The sequence below is a fragment of the Eublepharis macularius genome, chromosome 6 (genome assembly GCF_028583425.1).
Source record: "Eublepharis macularius isolate TG4126 chromosome 6, MPM_Emac_v1.0, whole genome shotgun sequence".
NCBI lineage: Eukaryota > Metazoa > Chordata > Lepidosauria > Squamata > Eublepharidae > Eublepharis > Eublepharis macularius.
The window spans coordinates 86568048-86587263 of NC_072795.1; the positions used below are offsets into that span (position 1 = coordinate 86568048).

General features: G+C 42.4%; 1 protein-coding gene across 1 annotated transcript in view; it reads left to right on the forward strand.

The window, feature by feature from the left end:
- HTRA1 (HtrA serine peptidase 1) overlaps window positions 1-19216 on the forward strand; it is a 68708-nt gene that overhangs the window by 27667 nt on the left and 21825 nt on the right. The window contains exons 2-3 of the mRNA XM_054984103.1: window positions 9369-9468; window positions 9759-9963. Of these exons, the coding sequence (XP_054840078.1) occupies window positions 9369-9468; window positions 9759-9963 (305 nt within the window). The remainder of the gene's footprint in view (window positions 1-9368; window positions 9469-9758; window positions 9964-19216) is intronic.

The following is a 19216-nucleotide window of genomic DNA, read 5'->3' on the forward strand; positions in this document are numbered from 1 at the left end:
GCGCGCACACACACACACACACACACACACACACACACACACACACACACACCATTGCTGATCACAACTGACAGGCAAATTGCAAGTTGGACTGGTAGGTGAACACAGTTCCCTGATCTGGAAGAGAGCTACAGGGTAAAGGTCAAATATTCTTACCCATTGTGATACATTGAAAGAAAGAAGCTGAATTACTGAACATATTTTCTGGGTTTTAACAGGCCAATAATTATTTTCACCCAATATATTGGCATTATTGTGGAGCGTTAGCGTAGTTTAGTGCTTAAAGTTTTAGATTAGGACAAGGAAGAGCTGGTTGCAAATCAGCACTCAGCTTGTGTGGCTTATTGGCTAGGAGACTGAAGCACAAATCAGGAGGGACCAGGTTCAAATATTGTCTTTGCCACACACTCATCCAGTGGCCTTCAGAGAGTTATTGTATTTCTCCCGGTGGGGGCAGGGGATCTCTTGCTCCCACCCTCTGCTCCCTGCCACCACTCACCTGGGCGGTGGAGGGGAAAGGCGTGGGAACGGGCCTCCCGGGTACGCTCCCAGGGTGGTGCAACAATGTCACTTCCTGGGGGTGACATCATTGTGCCACCCCAAGAGTGCCACTTTGCAGTGGGCCAATTTGGGCCCCAAACTAGCCAAATTGGGCTTGTTTGGGGCCCAAATCAGCCTGCTGCAAAGCATGTGCACGCTCCTCTGCCTGTACGATGACGTCACTGGAAGTGAGCGTGCTCACGAGGAACAAAGAAAAGTTGAATACCAGGTCCCGCCTCCCTCTGGGAGGGTAAGGAGATCTGGCAACCCCTTGACACCAACAGATATATTATCGGATAATAATGGCCTGCCTTAACAGGGTTATTGTATGAATAACAACAAAAATATGTGAAATACTTGATATACTCTGAAGAATTACTTAAATGCTAGTTGTGAGAGTCTGCTTTGGTAAACATAATGGAGTGTTTTGTGACACCTTAAAAACTAATAAATATATTAACTGTGAAAGCTTATGATACAATAAATCTTTGGGCACCTTATTTGGGTACAATAAGGTGTCCAAAGATTCTTTGCTGTTTTCAGCTGAATTGCCACGTTGAAGACCCTAAATTAGGTGGAAAGGTAGCATAGAAATATTTTAAACTAGCTTGATACCCGTGCTTCACCAGGGTATTTAACTACTTTAAATGCAGTTATAATACTTATGGGTATAGATCCAGAGGAGTTAGCCGTGTTAGTCTGTAGTAGCAAAATTGAAAAGAGTCCAGTAGCACCTTTAAGACTAACCAACTTTACTGCAGCATAAGCTTTCGAGAATCACAGTTCTCTTCATCAGATGCGTGGACGGTAAGAAGACACTGGTCAGATATATAGGGGGAGGGGGGAGGGGGGAGTAGATGCAATCAGTAGCTTCTGATAATGGGATCAGTGGGCTTCTGATAATGAAATCAGTTACTTCTGATAATGAGAGAACCATTCATAGTCTCTATTAAATCCAAGCCTGACAATCAAATTTACATATGAATTCCAATTCAGCAGCTTCCCGTTGAATTCTTTTTTTGAAAGGCTTCTGTTGAACTACAGTGACCTTTAAGTCCTTGATGGAATGTCCTGGTAGACTGAAGTGTTCTCCCACTGGTTTCTGGATGTTGCCATTTTAATGTCAGATTTGTGTCCATTTATTCTTTTGCGCAGAAGTTGGCTGTTTTGTCCAATGTACAGAGCAGATGGACATTGTTGGCACATGAGGGCATATATCTCATTGGAGGATGAGCAGCTGTAAAAGCCAGAGATAGTGCAGTTGACGCCATTGGATCCTGTAATTGTATTTCCTGGGTAGATATGAGGGCAGAGCTGGCATCTGGGTCTGTTGTAGGGTTTGGTACCTGTGCTGGTGACTCTGCTAGCCGATTCATGATTGTAAGTGAGAAGTCGTTTAAGATTGGGGGGCTGTCTGTAGGCAAGGAGAGGTCTTCCACCCAAGGCTTGTGAGAGAGAGGCATCATTTTCCAGGACGGGTTGTAGATCACTGATGATACGTTGGATGGGTTTGAGCTGGGAACTATAGGTGACAACCAGTGGTGTTCTGTTGTTAGTTCCTTTAGGTTTGTCCTGGAGCAGGCTGTTTCTGGGTACTAGTCTGGCCTTCTTGATTTGTTCCTCACTTCATTTGGTGGGTACTGTAGCCCCAAAAATGCTTGTTTTAAATCTCTTTAAGTGGGAGTCCCGATCAAGAGCATTGGAGCAGATCCCATTATCAGAAGCTACTGATTACATCTACTCCCCCCTCCCCTCTCCAACTATATATCTGACCAGTTTCTTCTTACCCTCCACACATCTGACGAAGAGAACTGTGATTCTCGAAAGCACATGCTGCAGTAAAGTCGGTTAGTCTTAAAGGTGCTACTGGACTCTTTTCGACTTATGGGTATGTAACATTTTTTGGTTTGTGTGTTGTTTTTTTTGAGTTGGCAACCCAAGTGAACTGTGAGAGGAAGACTAGGAGGTGCATTTGACTTCAGGACACATTCAATTACTGCCAACAGCAACTGCAGACTGTTTAGAATGTGTGTGTGTGGGGGGGGGGGGGAGTGAGGTATTTTCCTATCCTCCAGGGGGTGGCTGGAGGTCTCCCGAAATTACAACTGATCTCCAGGTGACAGAGAACAGTTCCCCTGGAGAAAATGGTTGCTTTGGAGAGTGAACTCTATGGTGTAATATCATTCTGAGGCCCCTCCCATCTCCAAACCCCACTCTATTCAGGCTCCAACCCCAAAATCTCCAGGATATTCCCAACCTGGACCTGGCAACCCTACTGTGGGAAACCAGCAAAAGAGAGAGTCACGAGAAAACCAGTAACCAAAACAAAAATCGTGACCAACTAACTAGCACGTCAGTAAAGAATATTCAAACCAACCAATTGTTACAATATTTCAACATACATTTTATGAATGATTCAGTATAACCAGTTAAGTACACACACACAACAACCTTGCCACGGCTGCTGCAAAACGCAGTACAGTCAATTGAATTCAAACGGGGGGTATCTCACATAAAGTGCATAGTGCCAATATTACCATTTATACAATCCATCATACTGGTAAAGTGCAAATGCTACAGTATATACAGTTCATAAAGCACAATGTGCCACCCCACTATCATAAAATTACATAAAGGATCTGCAAAGCAGGCAGTTCGTGGATGTCAGCGAGGGGAAAACGGTCCAATCAAGGACGTGCCATCTGACGGTTGGACTGGTTCCTGGACAGAAGACCATATCGGACCTTTTTCAAAGATGGCAAGGTGTAGTGCAAACAAAAGCTGACGTGATCATTACTCCGTTCATAATAAGATGACAATTTTTCATTCACGTCAGCACATCACCCTCAACAAGGAATTCATAATAACACGCACACGCACGTTATTATGAATCCCTGCTTGCACCACTCTCTCTCTCTGAATGGTAAGCTGTAGAACTCTGTGTTCTGAGGTAAAAATCAGGTCAAGGAAACTGCAGACAGTTGAAAGATGGTACAAGACTCCTGAATAGGGACTTTATATAAAAATCAGTATGGCAACTGTGTTTTTAAATGTTCATGGGGAAATGGTGCACAACCTTTCTAGGGACCATTTCAATGTGAGTCTCTCACATGAACCTGCCAAAAGTGCCTGCCACATAGTGTTGCCAACCTCCAGGTGGTAGCTTGAGATCTCCCAGAATTACAACTGATCTCCAGGTAATCAAGACCAGTCCCCCTGGAGAAAATGGCTGCTCTGAAGTGTGAACTCTGTGGCATCATACCCCACTGAGGCCCCTCCCATTCCTCAAACCACACCCTCTCCAGGCCCCACCCCCCAAATCTTCAGGAATTTCCCAACTTGGACCTAACAACTCTACCACTACAAAACCCCTCCCTCAGTCCAACTCCGCCTCACACCTCTTGCAGCCCTCACCTCTTACTTCCCCCAAGAAGCCTCCTGGTAGACGTTGTGCAAGATATACCAATGCTAAAAGGAGGAAGCAACTTAAAGATGCAGCAAAGAAATATGCACATCGTACTCCTGCGGTGCACTGAGCAGCAGTGGCCAAGTACCAGCAAGTCCCAAGGGAAAGGTGACCATTCCTGCAGGCCTGGGCACAGCAGTGACGACCCTAGCAGACCTAACAGCCACGATATACCCTGATATCATCACTATTACGGAGAAGTCCATGGACGGGCTGTGCAAGCATGCCATTCTGACCCCCAAGAACGACAAGGCTGCCATCATTAATGAAACACAACTTAACTCCCTCAAAGGGGCAGAAATGGAGTACAGATCTGTGGAGTCAGTGGTGCAAATGGGTGATGCAGTCCACTATCCTGTGGAGTTCTTCAGTATGCTCAACCCTCCTGGCTTCCCAGACCACAAGCTTCTCCGCAAAGTGGGGGCTCCAGTGATGCTGCTCCAGAACCTCAGCCCACCCAAACTCTGCAATGGCACCAGACTATGAGTGAAAGCCCTCTACAGGAACATCATCGAGGCCACATTGTTCATTAGCAGTACTCAGGAGGGAGGGGGGAGTCGGTGTTCATACCACGCATACAACTCATACCATCAGAGAAACACTTCAAATTCAAGAGACTCAGTTCCCTCTCAAGGCCTGCTTTGCTATGACAATCAACAAGTCCCAGGGGCAGACACTGAAGGTGGCAAGAATTGACTTGAGGGAGGCTTGCTTCTCACATGGGCAGTTCTATGTGGCCTGCTCCAGAGTGAGTTCACCCAGCAGCCTGGTGATCCTGAGGGGTAAACCACCAATGAGGTCTACAAAGACGTCCTCCTGCAGCCGGGGCGGGGTCTGTGAAACTGACAAACTGACAGCCCCGGCAGCAGGAGAAATGGGCTGTCAGTTTCATAGACCCCGCGCTGGTTCCAGCGTGGGGTCTGTGAAATGGACAGCCCATTTCTCCTGCTGCCCGGGCTGTCCGCTTCACAGACCCCACACTGTGGGTCTGTAAAATGGACACCCTGGGCAGCAGGAGAAACGGGCTGTCAGTTTCACAGGTCCTGCGCTGGATTTGGCGTGGGGGCTGTGAAATGACAGCTTCTTTCTACCACTGCTCTGGCAACAGAAGAAAGAGGCTGTTATTTCACAGCCCCCGCGCTGGTTCCAGTGCAGGGTCTGTGAAATGACTGCCTGTTTCTCCTGCTGCCTGGGCTGTCAGTTTTACAGCCCCAACACTGTTCCAATGCGGGGTCTGTGAAACTGACAAACTGATAGCCTGGGCAGCAGGAGAAAGAGGCTGTCAGTTTCATAGACCCCGCACTGGGTTCAGCCCATTGGCTGAACCCCGTGCAGGGTCTGTGGAACTGGCAGCTCCTTTCTCCTGCTCAAGGGCTGTCAATTTCACAGACCCTGCACAGTGTTCAGCCGATGGGCTGAAACTTGTATGGGCTTTGTGAAACTCTGAACCCAGCCACAGAATGGCTGGAAAAATTTGTTTGTTCCGTAAACACGTGTTCCTACGGAACTCGTGTTTCGATGCAAACAAATCAGCCATTCTGTATGGAATTTTGTTCCGTGGTTCGTTTTGTGCCCATCTCTATAGTATTTTGGCAAAAATAAAGGAAATGAGGGGGAGGAAAGATAGCACATGTGGGGATAAGAAAAAGTCCTAAACTGAGATCTCTGGAGGCCTATTTACACCTCTCCTTCTTTACTCTAGGCCAGCATAAGTTCTGCTGGAGTAAACTAAAACAGATGGACAGTATTTTATTAGAAAAAGTCTTTCAAAATGTGCTGATCAAAAAAGCAAAATCCCCAAACAAGAATACAATGCATGTAATAAATACCTTTTAACAGGACCAACCAAATGACATGTATTAGTGAGCAAGTTTTCGAGATTGCCAGAATTTTTCATCTGATATTACCAAAAAAAATGTATAAATGAGATGGGAACATTTCTTAAAATATTGTGTTAAATCCTGTTCAAGCCTTTAGTGTATGTTGGATACAGAGCAGATTCAAACCATGATCATTTCAAGGGCAATAAAGTAGTTATACTCCAGAGGAAAAACATATCTAATAAATGTCTCGAATATATCTCTAAACCAGGAAAGACTCTAAATCTTTCAGAAGAGAGCACAGATATCACTTGGTAGTCCTTGAATTAACACAGGAGATGAGTATTCTCTTCTGCCATGACAGATCATGACAGAACTTATACAGAGAAACTGCCCATGCACTTTTACCAGTCTTCCTCTTTCTTAACTCCCTCATTCCTGGTCTGGTATAATGGAAAAGTAGGCATGCAAGGAAGTGGCAACAACTTTCCCCATATTGTGAGGCTCTGAGCAATGGCAAGCTGCTTCATAAAACAGCACAGCTTTAAAAGTGGTGAGATTCTGTAATTTGTTGTCAAGGAGAGACTTAATGGAAGAGTGGTACCCTTTGAGGCTTATTCTCAATTGTTTTTAACTGCTTTAAACAGTTTTGCTTTGAAAGCCCAAGTGATACTTATTAGTGTTCTGCTTACATGGAAGATAACATGTTTTCTATTAAAATTTTTCAACATCTGTTTCAAAATCATGTTACACAACAACTCTGACATTTCTTGCATTTATAAGTTCATTAAGTTCAGTCAGTACTGAAACAGCTTAATGCTTTCTTATAGATATCTTAGTGGGAAACTGTATAGTTTCTAAGGAACAGTTAATTAAGAACAAATAGTATTCTACTTGACTGAACCAACTGAGAATCTATCATTCATTTTGTTGACTAGCCAAACTATACATGGCCTTGTATAATTCTTTCACCAAATTCATTTTTAACAAAAAGGAGTCTCAAAACAGCATCAGGGTACTAGAAGAGCAGTGTGCAGGGAAGCTGCTTCATGTTTTCCTTCTCTGCATATTGTTTTGCTAGTATTGCCCTCCAAGCTGCTCATGGAAGGGAAGGCAGCTGGGAGGAGGAATTTTGGATATACAAACAACAAGAAAGAAAACACCCTCTCTTCTCATTATTCTCACAGTTCCTACATTTTGTCTCTGATACTGCTTTTCATTAGAAAAGAAACCACTTTTCATTAGAATAAATTGTGGGAAAGTATCTGTATCGGCCACTGTACTGGGTGATGACATGCTAATGCTCAGTGGAATGATATTTTATCATTGAGAGCTAATTGGTAGAAGATGTCTTCTTAATGGAACATTGCATATTGTCTGCAGTTAGTATTCTACCTGCATGTCTTTTGCTGCAACCTCCCTCTCCAAGTTTGGGTAGTTTTGAATTTAGGCTTAGAGAAAGGCAGACAGTTCCAAGTAAAATGGACTATGAGAGCCTTTGCAAGAAGACTCTCTCTCTCTCTCTCTCTCTCTCTCTCTCTCTCTCTCTCTCTCTCTCTCTCTCTCTCTTTCATGCTAATTCAAGAAAGTCTTTAGTAATGGCATTATTAAACTCCTAGTCCAGAGTAATGGGGTGGGAGAGAACAACATAATCTTAGTTGTTCTGAAGTGGATATGGGACATTATTAAGGGCCATAGCAAAATATTATTGCCGGTAATATCAAGTGTGTGTGAAATATATTTAATGTTTTAGAGTAACTGTTGAAGGCCTCTGCTGAACCTGGGATTATAGATAGTGTTTGCTCTGAATAGAAGAGAGTAGCAGATACAGAGATGAAATAACTTTCAAATGAAAAAAAAATTGAAGTTGTGCCTAGAACTCCTCTGCCTACTTGGGTGAAGATTCTTCATCATAATCATAACATTTGATTTATATACCAGCTTATATACCACCAGGACAACTTAACACCCACTGGAAGAGCAGTTTACAAAGCGGCGTGTTGTTATAATCCTCATGACAATCACCCTGTGAGGTGGGTGGGGCTGAGAGAGTTCTAAGAGAGTTGACTGACCCAAGGTCATGCAGCTGGCAGGAATATCCTTCTGTCTCAGGGCCAAGCTACAAGTGATGCCTGACACAGGTTGGACACTTGTCAGCTTCCCTCAAGTTTTGTTGGGAAATGTAGGCATCCTAGTCTTGCAGCTTGGCTCTCTGACTGCTGTCCAGTCGACTTTTCAACTGTCACTTGTCCAACATTCCGCCAAGCTGCCTACATTTCCCATCAAAACCTGAGGGAAGCTGATAAGTGTCCAATCTGTGTCATTCATCACTTGTAGTTTGGCCCTCAGTCACCAGTGCTGAAGAGCTGGTTAGTGTAGTGGTTAAGTAGTTGAGCTGTGATGCAGCATTTCACTGGTTTGAATCTCACTACTGCTATGGCCTTGGGTGAGGCTCTCCTTTCAGCCCCAGCTTGTCAGCTGCATTGTGGGAATAATAATACTGACTTCGTTCACTGCTTGAGTGGGCACTAATCTGTCTAGAAGAGCAGTAGACTAATGAACTGTTGTTATTATTATTATTAGGGAAGCATTTGTCACTTCATACATAAGGTCTAAATTACCTTTGAATTTCTCTTTGTGTCATTATTTATGTTACTGGCTGCATACAGCTGATGTGATAACTTCTGTACTTGATGAGCTGGGTATGAATACAGTTCATGTTTGAGTTTGTGTGCTGCTTTATTTGTGATCTGGAGCATAACGGAAAACTTCCTGGTTTTAGAATCAGGATATTGGCTATTGAATCAATATCCCATTTGATATGACATCAGAGATGTAGGTGCTTTGGAAAACTGGAGTTTGTTTCTTCTTGGGATTTTGAGCAGACATTAAACTGTTACTTAGTTAGGATCTTGTGAAGTGGGGAAGAAACACTCCAGTTTGTCCCAGTGCCTGCATTCAGTCACTACAACAGCTTGGAGTTTGATGGAAGATTAAAATCATGCTCCATGTTTAATGAGATAAAGGAGAGCAAATATGAGCACGGCAAACAAGCTATTTTCATGTCCATCTTAAACCAATAGAAGTTTTTGTGATGTATGAATGTGGTCAACATTGTTGTTATTGTTAGAGAAAACACTAAGGAGAAGCATTTGTAAGGCATATGAACTTTGCTGTCTAGTGTCTGTTTTGTTTCAAATCAGCTGAACAGAGTCACATTAAGCTTTTTGAATAGATGGCAGCTATCTGTGTGCAGTGGATCACTGGTGGGCTTGCTAGTCCAGGCAAAGGAACTTGTTTTTGGCTTTCCCCTAAAATTAGTAATTAAAAATCATCTCAACAACAAAATTGTTTTGGCCTCTTGGGGTTTATTTTATGTTTTAATAAATCAAAACCCTGTGTTGTAATACTGAGACCTCTTGTGACTTCTTGGGCTTCACTGTATGCTTGAATAAATCAGACATTTTCACCAGAAGTATTTTGAAACTGTTTATACTGTCTTCCTGATGAATTATGATGATTTTTTTTGTTTAAATCCACAGGCCAAGAAGATCCAAATAGCTTGCGGCACAAATACAACTTTATTGCAGACGTGGTAGAGAAGATAGCACCGGCTGTGGTTCACATTGAATTATTTCGCAAGTAAACAAGATACTCAAATGCTATTGTTTTTCTGGAGACTGAATATTGTATGCTCCTGTGAAAATACTGATATACTTAGAGTTGTTTCTTAGGATAAGATTATTTTTAACATGTAAACAATGTTACTTATTATGCTTTTAAAAATAGCAACCAAGTTTTTAATTTCATGTGGTAATGCACATACCTGTGTTTCTATTCTCCCGTGATATGACAAAGCCAAATATCTTTTGTCATTTTCTCATGTTCAGAGACTGCTTTGCTTCTTGATGTTGAAATTTCATGTTTTTCAGACTGCCTTTTTCAAAGAGGGAAGTATCTGTTGCCAGTGGCTCAGGTTTCATTGTTTCTGAAGATGGATTGATAGTTACAAATGCACACGTAGTCACGAATAAAAACAGAGTGAAAGTGGAACTGAAGAATGGTGTCACATATGAGGCTAAAATTAAAGATATTGATGAGAAAACAGATATAGCACTAATAAAAATAGACACTCAGGTGAGTCAGTGCTAATATATCTATTAAGTGGCCAGCATCCAGATATTCTTTGTACAAATTATTTTAACAAAAAATAATGAACTTTACGAGAAAAGTAATAATTGCAGACCAATATTAATCATGATTAATGAAAATAGGCACACTGACCTTCCAAATAAATATGCTAGACTTACTGTACTTGTAATGATTTACACAGTAATTTTGTCCTACTGTATGTTGGTTTCCAGAAAAGATCCATGTAGTGCTGAATGCTGATCATTAGAGGGATCCAGGGTTGTTAGAACTGTAGGCCCCAAGCCTCCATAACTATGCTTTGTTTTAAAACATGGGCAGGTTATATGTGCTTCTGTAGCTTCATAAGAGTTACTTCCCCACTATGTGATCCATTTTTTTGGATCATTTCCACCCAAATGGGAAGGGGGAGGAATGAATTGGATGGGAAAGACAAGCACAACTGGCCCTGCCAATATAGTTTCACAATTCATATGCTTATATTAAGAAAAATTCAATAAAACAATGCCTCTTTATATTTTTGAATTGTATTTTAAATACCTAATTCCACTGTGTGCTGTTCTTGAGTTTCAAAATTATAGCAAGACTTTATATGTATGTGTATGTATGTATATGGTAGGGAAAAAATAGGTCAGCAGACTGGATCTGCACATAATTACTCTCATGTCTTTTAATTGTGAGGGTACTTACAAAACAACAAAAAAAGCACCAACAGGAAAAGAATGGTAAAATTAAAGGCGTTCCTCATTTTGGGAGCTGCGTACTCTCTAAAAATACACCTGGCAGTCAGAGGCTGTCAGCATAGCTCTTAAAACCTTTTTGTGGGACAAACCAGGTTTTTTCACTCTCCATCGCTTATTTTTCACCTGAGGGGTCACATCTTTTCCAGGAAGAAACTTCCTCCTCCTCTTCATACGTTACAGTGTCCATCTGGGAGCACAGACAGTTGCTGTGCAGATGTGTCCTGTGTCCTAATTCAGCCTTGGAAGTGAAATGCTCATTTGGCTATAGCTCAGTTTTTTTGGACTGCATCTTTTGGCATGTGCTTGATTTTTTTCTCTGAAATGTAGCAAGAATAATGTTTGTTTATGCCCTAGAGTGCTCTCCGGTTTTCATGTGGTTAGTTGCTTTGCCACTGTATTTGTGCTATTTCAAAACCTCCCTTTAATATACTGCAGGTGTGTGTTATATAGTTTGGCATTTGTAAAGGGACAAATGCTGTTTCATTTTCCATTGCATATGGGTTTGAGGAAATGGGGACACACATAAGTCCTTAGCCAGTTTTTCAAATCCCATAGAGCTACTTGGCTTTCATAACTGCTCAGTCATTCTCATATGGCTGTGCTGAATAAACTTGTTGGCTAAACATACAAATGATACCTCATGGGAAAAGATGTAGCTTTGAAGTAATGTACAGAGTGTTTATCATACCCAACTTCTCTCTCTCTCTCTCTCTCTCTCTCTCTCTCTCTCACATGTAGGTGTTTCTCCTGTGGTGGCAGTCCCTGTGCAGATTTCAGTCCATTGTCTGCTTTTAGTTGCTTTTTACTAATTGTATACTGTATGATTCTCCATCTGCACACAAACCTTGTGGTCTTTCATTAATCTATGAACTACCAAAATTCTATAGATGCAGCCACCCTCATCCTCCTTGGTAGGGCCTGCCAAAGATTTGAGCCCAAAATTTCTCACACCCCAATAGCAAGGAAGCACAAAACTTTCTATATGGGGATATTTGTTTGTTTTACGAGATTTGTCAGTGGCTTTTCTAAAATGTCTAAGTGGCATAGAGCAATACAATTAAAATATTAAAAATCAATAATAAAAAAATCTCAGTGATTAAATAATTAAAGGATGTGTTCTAATATTTGGTTGAAAGCAGCAAAATAAAATAAGTATGTCATAAAAATTAAATCAACAACTCAGATTAAAACAGGGATTTTACAATAGAAAATGTTTACTCTTCTTGACTGAGTGCCTGTAGAGATGGGGACAGTCAAACTTCCTGGGGTAAAGAATTCCAGAGCTGTGAGAAAACTGCAGGAAAAGCCCTGCTATATGTGGATGTCAGCCTGGCTTCTCAAGCAATGTGGAACCTTAAGCTGGGCTTCCCTAGATGATATCAGTACATATGAAAAGTCTATATAGAAGGGACACTCACTGAGATAAGACTGTCAGAAGCCATTTAGATCTTTAAAAGTGAATGGCAGCACCTTAAATCTGGCCTGGAAACAAATAGGAAACCAGAACAGTTGTTGGATCATAGATATAATATGTCCACACCTGCTCACACTAGAGAAAAATTTGACAGCAGCATTTTGCACTAGCTGATATTTACAAATCATACGTTGGGCAACCCCCACATAAAGTAAATGCTAGTAGTCTAATATACAGGTTAGGGCTCAAGTATGTAATCCAGGAAGGACTCTGCTATTTTCTGTACATGTAGCTTGGCTGTGGGGATTACATTCAGCATGTTAGCTCATTGATCCCTACAGTACATGTGGCAGGATACTTTGACCCACTCTGATCCACATGGTTGACAGGGACAAGTGTGGGCTGTGTATGGATGAGCACAATAGTTTAATGATAACGAAAGTAGCTGCCTTTTCACCATGCCACTTGTAGGAATATTTCCTGCAACACATCATTTTACTTATTTAGATACTGCTTAGAGAGCATGTAAGCTACCTTTAAACGAACATGTTGTTGGCCTCCCTTAATGGTGGGCTCAGCTTTCCCCTGGTTTTGCAGTGATTTTTGACCAAAATGTGACCAAAATGTGGTGATTGTGCTTCTGTATAGAAGTTTCTCCACTGAAAGTAGGTATGTTTAGATATACCATTAGATGACTGAGTGGGCAATAATATGATAGGAGAAAGTTTTGAATGGATTTGTGGATAAGCTCTTGAATGTATCTGCTGCTGGAATTCTTACAAGAATTCTCGCTCTTCCTATTTATACTTGTCTGGGAAGAAGAGGAGCAGAAATTAAAACAAGTTATATAAAGAAAACAAAGGAGGGAATTCACTTAGGTGACTGTGCTCTGGACTCTGCTGCGAGCTAGAGTTTTGGCAAAGATTAATAGAGGAAGTATAGTAATGAATACACACAGTGGCTGAGTGCAGCCATTTCCTTTTTAGCATTGTTTCCTGAATTATATTATGTATTGTTTTTGGAAAGAGTAAAATGATGTGCAGTAGGAAATATTTTGTACATTTGTTCTGGTGGATGCATATTGTAAAGATATGTATATATTTCATAATTCCTTCCTCATGTTCTGATGTCAGAGCAAAAAAACCCAAAGATGAATACCTTTTGTTTATAACCCATCTTTACCAGTTTTAGCAAGTTTTGTTTAGCCACTTAAACGTCCCATATCATAAAAGACTGGACCAGAAAACTACGAGCAGAGCAGAGTTTGAGCAGTAATATTTACCTACTGCGCACCTACCCTTCTTTCTGAGCCCCTTAAGACTTGTGAGGGCCAAACATCCTCAAGGACAGTGTGGGACATGGCACAATGGAATGAGGTGAAAGGAGTGATTGACTCTTGCACAAAAGGAGGGGAGTTGCCCTTCCCACTGCAGCGCTTGAAAATGTCCCTATCTTCTCTGTCTTTGTACGTACACAGAGCGACAATTTCTATCTATTCCTTTTTCCTACTGCCATCCTTTGTGCTACATGCCATATTGTTCCTGAGTGCCCCCCCAAGGGTTGCCAGGTCTCCATACCCTCCCAGTGGGAGGGGAGAACCTAGTACTCACTGGCACAGAGCTCTTCACGTGTGCGCTTTGCACGCACACACTCCCGGCACTAACTCAATGATGTCACTTCTGGAAATGATACCACATTTTGTAAGGAAATGCTCCCGCTCTTTGGGGCCAAAATCAGCCCCTGCGAAGTGTGTTGACGTTACTTCTGGAAGTTACATTGGCTGAATCCTCACTTACCAGCACAGCACTAAGCAGGCAAAGTGAGAGCGTCTTTCTGGTGCGTTTTATGATGTCATCGCGTCATGAAGCCACTCTCGTGGCGCAATGACATCATAAAATACGCCAGAAAGACGCTCTCACTCTGCCTGCTTAGCGCTGTGCCGGTAAGTGTGGATTCAGCCATAGTTGCACCCTGCCGGGAGCACATAAACTGTACACTTACCTGGGTTGCTTGCTGGTGGCAGGTGATCATGGGGCAGCTTGCAATCTCCCACTGATCACCAGTGATTGGCAGGCAGTGGGGCAAACCAGCAGGCACCTGAGAACCCTACCCCCACCTATGAGGTTGAGGAGTGGCTTTTCAGGGAGGCATAGGAGAAGGTTGCAGAACTAAAGGGAAAGTGGCAAAAGATCTGTTCCATCATGGACTCTCTCAGTTCTCTGAGTTCAATCTGGCATTTGAATTCACTGTGGCCTTTTCTTTGGAATTTTGTATGCCCTTTTAAATACCTGGTGACACTGGAATATATTATGTCACAATTCTGTTTCTGAAGAAGGAAATATTTTTGTCTTTGTGCACATTATTCAAAAGATGGAGACTACGTTATTCTGTACCCATTGGGCCAGACCTTGAAAAGCTCACAAATGTTTGTGGTTAAAAAAAGAAACAAAACCAACATATGAACGTTTGCCGTAAGATTTCATGCTGCTGACATTTCTAAAAGACTTATATTTTTAAAGACATGTGCATACGATTTCCTTTAAGTGAGGTAGTTCTGGCTCAAGACAGGCTGCTCTCCTTAACAGGACAGGAGGTTAAATAAGGTTTTAAACTGTAGGCACCAGTAGCACGAACTGGTTTCCACTGACCTACCCATTTTTTCCATGGAGAAAAATAGTGTAAATGAGAACCAGATCTTTTAAATTGGGATTTCCCTCTACCGTTTCCATATGGTTATGCTGACTTAGCCACCATGGAGATATATAGTCAAATTGGATGGTTTGAATAAGAAATCTTGGGAAATGTGGTTTCTTTATTATCTAGCAATGCTGAATGTGTTTGCTAGGGAGGAAGGAGAAATAGGAAATTTGGAAAACAATAAGAGATAAAAGGAATGATGAAGTAGCAAAAGCGACATAGCAAATGACCATAGTGAACTGGCCAATTATTCTATACAGCATACTTTTCAGTTGTCAGCAGCAGCTCATCAAAGTCCAAGCTATGATATCGCGGATTCTTTCAACTTGAGGTGTCATGGATTGAATCTAGGGCCTTCCTTGTCTGAAAGCACATTGGATGGGAGCTTCCAGTATGAGAAAGTGTAACCAAAGAAATCAAAGCATTTTGGCTTTATTCATCAAAAACCTTGGAGTTAAAAAGTGATCTCTCTAGTATTGGCCAGACTACAGTTAAATTTATTTATTTATTTCACATTTCTATTCCATCCTCCCCACAAGCAGGCTCAGGGCAGATAATAACCCATTAAAATACAGTAAAATTCCACCGCCATAAAACGTTTAAAAACATCATTAAAATAAAAACATATTTCTAATTATACAGCAATCAGCATTACAAATTAAAACAGGATGGTAGACAGCCTTTGCAGGGAGAGTTAGATTTTATACACCCCTTTTTGTTTCAGGGTGTTGGAGGCCCAGACCTCAGCCATGTGCCTGGCGGAACAGCTCTGTCTTACAGGCTCAGCAAAAAGATAGTGGGTCTTACTGGGCCCTGGTCTCAGTAGACAGAGCGTTCCACCAGGTGGGAGCCAGGACTGAGAAGGCCCTGGCTCTGGTTGAGGCTACGCAGACCTCCTTGGGGTCAGGGACCACCAACAGCTGTTATCCCCTGATAGGAGTGTCCTCTGGGGAATATGGGGAGAGATGGTCCCACAGAAACACTGGTCCCAGTCCACATAGGGCCTTATAGGTCAGTACCACAACCTTGAATCTGATCCGGTACTCCACTGGTAACCAGTGCAGCTCGCGTAATATCAGTGTTATATGTGCCACATTTGGCACTCTCACAATAACATGCACTGCTGCATTTTGTACCAACTGTAATCTCCAGCTCAGGCTCAAGGGCCGCGCCACGTAGAGCAAGTTGCAGTAATCTAGTCTAGAGATGACTGTTGCCTGGATCACTGTAAAGTCACAGGTTGACAGGTAAGGGACAAGTTGCCTGGCCCGCTGCAGATGGAAAAAAGAGGACCTGACAAATGCTGCAACCTGTGCCTCCATTTTAAGGGAGGCATCCAGGATCATCCCCAGGTTCCTAACCCTCGGAACTGGCACCAGCAGTGCCCCATTGAGGGCCGGGAGCTGGAGTCCTGAACCTAACCCCCTGTGGCTCAAGTACAGGACCTCCATCTTTGTCGGGTTCAATTTCAGCCAACTCTGCTTCAACCAACCAGTCACAGCTGCAAAAACATGTTCCAGGACATCTGGGGCCAAGCCGGGCCATCCGTCCATCATCAGATACAACTGGGTGTCATCTGTGTATTGATGACACCTGAGTCTGTAACTTCACACCAACTAGGCAAGGGGGCGCATATAGACATTAAACAGTAACGGGAAGAGTATTGCTCAGCAGCTCAAAGCAGAGTTAGTTTTTTACTGTGGTTCACTTATTTTTTCTATTAACAAACAGTAAGCTAAAATGATGCAAACGAATGGTTATGAAAAGATCCTGAATTTCAAGCCTTACCTCTTTTTCAAAAGTCTGAATTGTTACTTCTGTTTATCTGTACTGCAGAGACATATAAAGCTGTCTTATTCTGAGTGAGACCATTGGTCTGTCAAGGTTAGTATTGTATACTCTGACTGGCAGCATTTCTCCAAGGCCCCAACTTGAGGTATCACTGACTACCTGGTTCTTTTCACTGCAGATGCTGGGGATTGAACATGAGATTTCCTACAGGCAAAGCAGATGCTGTGCCACTGGCCCAGGGCCCAATTCCTTCTCTCATTTCCAGTAACTGCTGGCAGGCACAGCACCTTGCAACACACACCCTGTGCTTTTGTGTCTGTCAGTGAGAAACATTTTCAGTCTATTCAAATGTTGTGATAAGCTGAAGTCTGTTAAAACTATAGTTTGTTGCACTTAGAATATCAGTCATACATTACAAAGCAGATCTAGTGCAGCATTTCCAAAGTTGTGTCCTTGGAGAATGACCTTCTTAGCTCCCCTTCCAGTGGCATTATGAAATGCAGCCTGAAATTCTTTTCCTGATTGGTCCTTCTCTAGGAGTGTTTCAGAACTCTACAAGACTGTTTCAGACTGTTGTGGAGTGGGGCAGCTGAGAATGTGAGCAGAAGTCCTTAGGCCCAACCCATGCACTTGCTATCGGTCAGCTATATGGAAGGGAAATGAGAAGAGATGTAAATTTCCTGAAAATTTCAAGTCGTGGAGAGAAAATTGTTTCTTTTGGAAGTTTTTCTTGGGGATAGTCATTTGGGGAAAATTGAAATGTTTTACTGCTTTAATAACATAAAATGCATCATTTAGTGCTTGGCATATAAAATTTTACTTTTGGTATATTTCTACAAGCAAATTGTACAGAGACAGAATATTGCTCCTTATACTACCTTAGCACATATCTCAATTTCTGCCATCTGAGGGATAAAGGGGAAAAATGAAAATAGGAAACACAAAATTGTAGTAAATAACAGGAATTGTGTTACTTCAAGAAGTTGCACATCATCATAATAGGATTGGCAGTATGTTTGAATATTGAGCTAAACTTTATAACACTGAAAATATTGACTATCAGTTTATAATATACATTATAGCAAATTATAGACAAAAAATTCTCTAGGAATGGGGACATGTCTAGGGCAGGTTGCTTAGCTAAGGATGGTCAGACTCCCTCTCCCTTCCCCTTCTATCTATCAGTTTCATTGCATTTCTAAGCTTTTTATTCTGAAACAAAATAACCTTCAATCCTTTCTCTCTTGCCAGTTTGCTACAGTCTCTATTTTTTTTCTCCCAGAAATAAAGTAAAAGCTTGGAAAGGAAGCCCATGATTAGAACTAGGTCACTCATTCACTTTAGGTGGCTCCACATTATTTATTTATTTATTTAAGCATTTATACCCTGCCTTTCCATATAGTTCAAGGTGGCTTACAAAATGATGGTTAAAAATTTCCAAATGAAAATCAAGATAAAATCTCTCCCCTCCATTCTTAAAAGTTGCCTGCCTTTCACACCCCTTCAGAAGGCCTTAGAAACATGCAATCCTTGCAGCACCTCTTGAATATGTCAAAGGAAGAGGCTCCCCTCACCTTCATGATGGAAAAGACCTGGCCTCTGGTCAATGCTACCCTAAGTGGTAGGACAGCCAAAAATTGGCTGCCTGAGTATTGTAGTTGGCACACCGGGACTTACGGAAGGAGACAGTCCTTCGAATATGTGGGCCCTAGGTTGTGAAGGGCTGTAATGGCCATGACCAGTATCTTGAATTGAACTCAGAAACAAACTGGCAGCTAATGTAGCAGTTTCAAAAATGGTGTTCCGTGCTCTGCAGGCAGAGTGGCTTTAGGCTTCTCTGGAGTAAGCCTTCAGGCTTGGCTGGCAAGACTGGGGAGTGTAGAGTGGTACTTAGAGCTGACCGCAGGGAGTTGGAGCATAGGGCTTGCATGGATTGATCCAGCAATGCAGCCTTTTCAAGCCTCAGCCTACATAGGCTGGGAGTTAATCTGGCTCAGCTGCACTTGCTGGCAGGTATTGAGGTTCCTGAGACTATTTTGTGCTTTGTCCAGGATCCTACAAAGAAGTACTGCTCTCAGAGCCCTGTTCTGGATCCATGCTGGGAGTGAGCAGTAACAGTCTGGCACTTTGACTCCTTTATGCTACTTCAGCCACTAATGCAGCTCTTGTGGCATGGGTGGCAGGTCTTGAGGGGGTGTGTGCCTAAATTTGTGTCCTGCCTGGTGGAGGCCTAGTGGCTGTCTCAGAGGCCGGTGGCAAGGTTTCTTTGGTAAGTTCTGGCAGTTGGCCTCTGGTGCTGCTGGAGACCTGGTCAGTAGGTGCCCTTGCAGTGTCAGAAATTTTCTGATCTCTCTGGTGCTCCTGGTTCCCTGGCTGTGTCTCCTCAGCCTCTTCCTCCAAGCCCTCCAAGTCAGCGTCACCAAGCTGTTCAGAGGGGGTCATTACAAGTGAATAACATATGTTCGCAGCAGCTAGCCCCTAACAATAGTCAGGCTGCTGCTTTCTGGGCTAGTTGTAATTTCTGATTTGTCTATATATGTATCTGTAGGGTGTGTGAATGGATCAATTCAAGTACTTTTGGAGACCTCCATTGTTC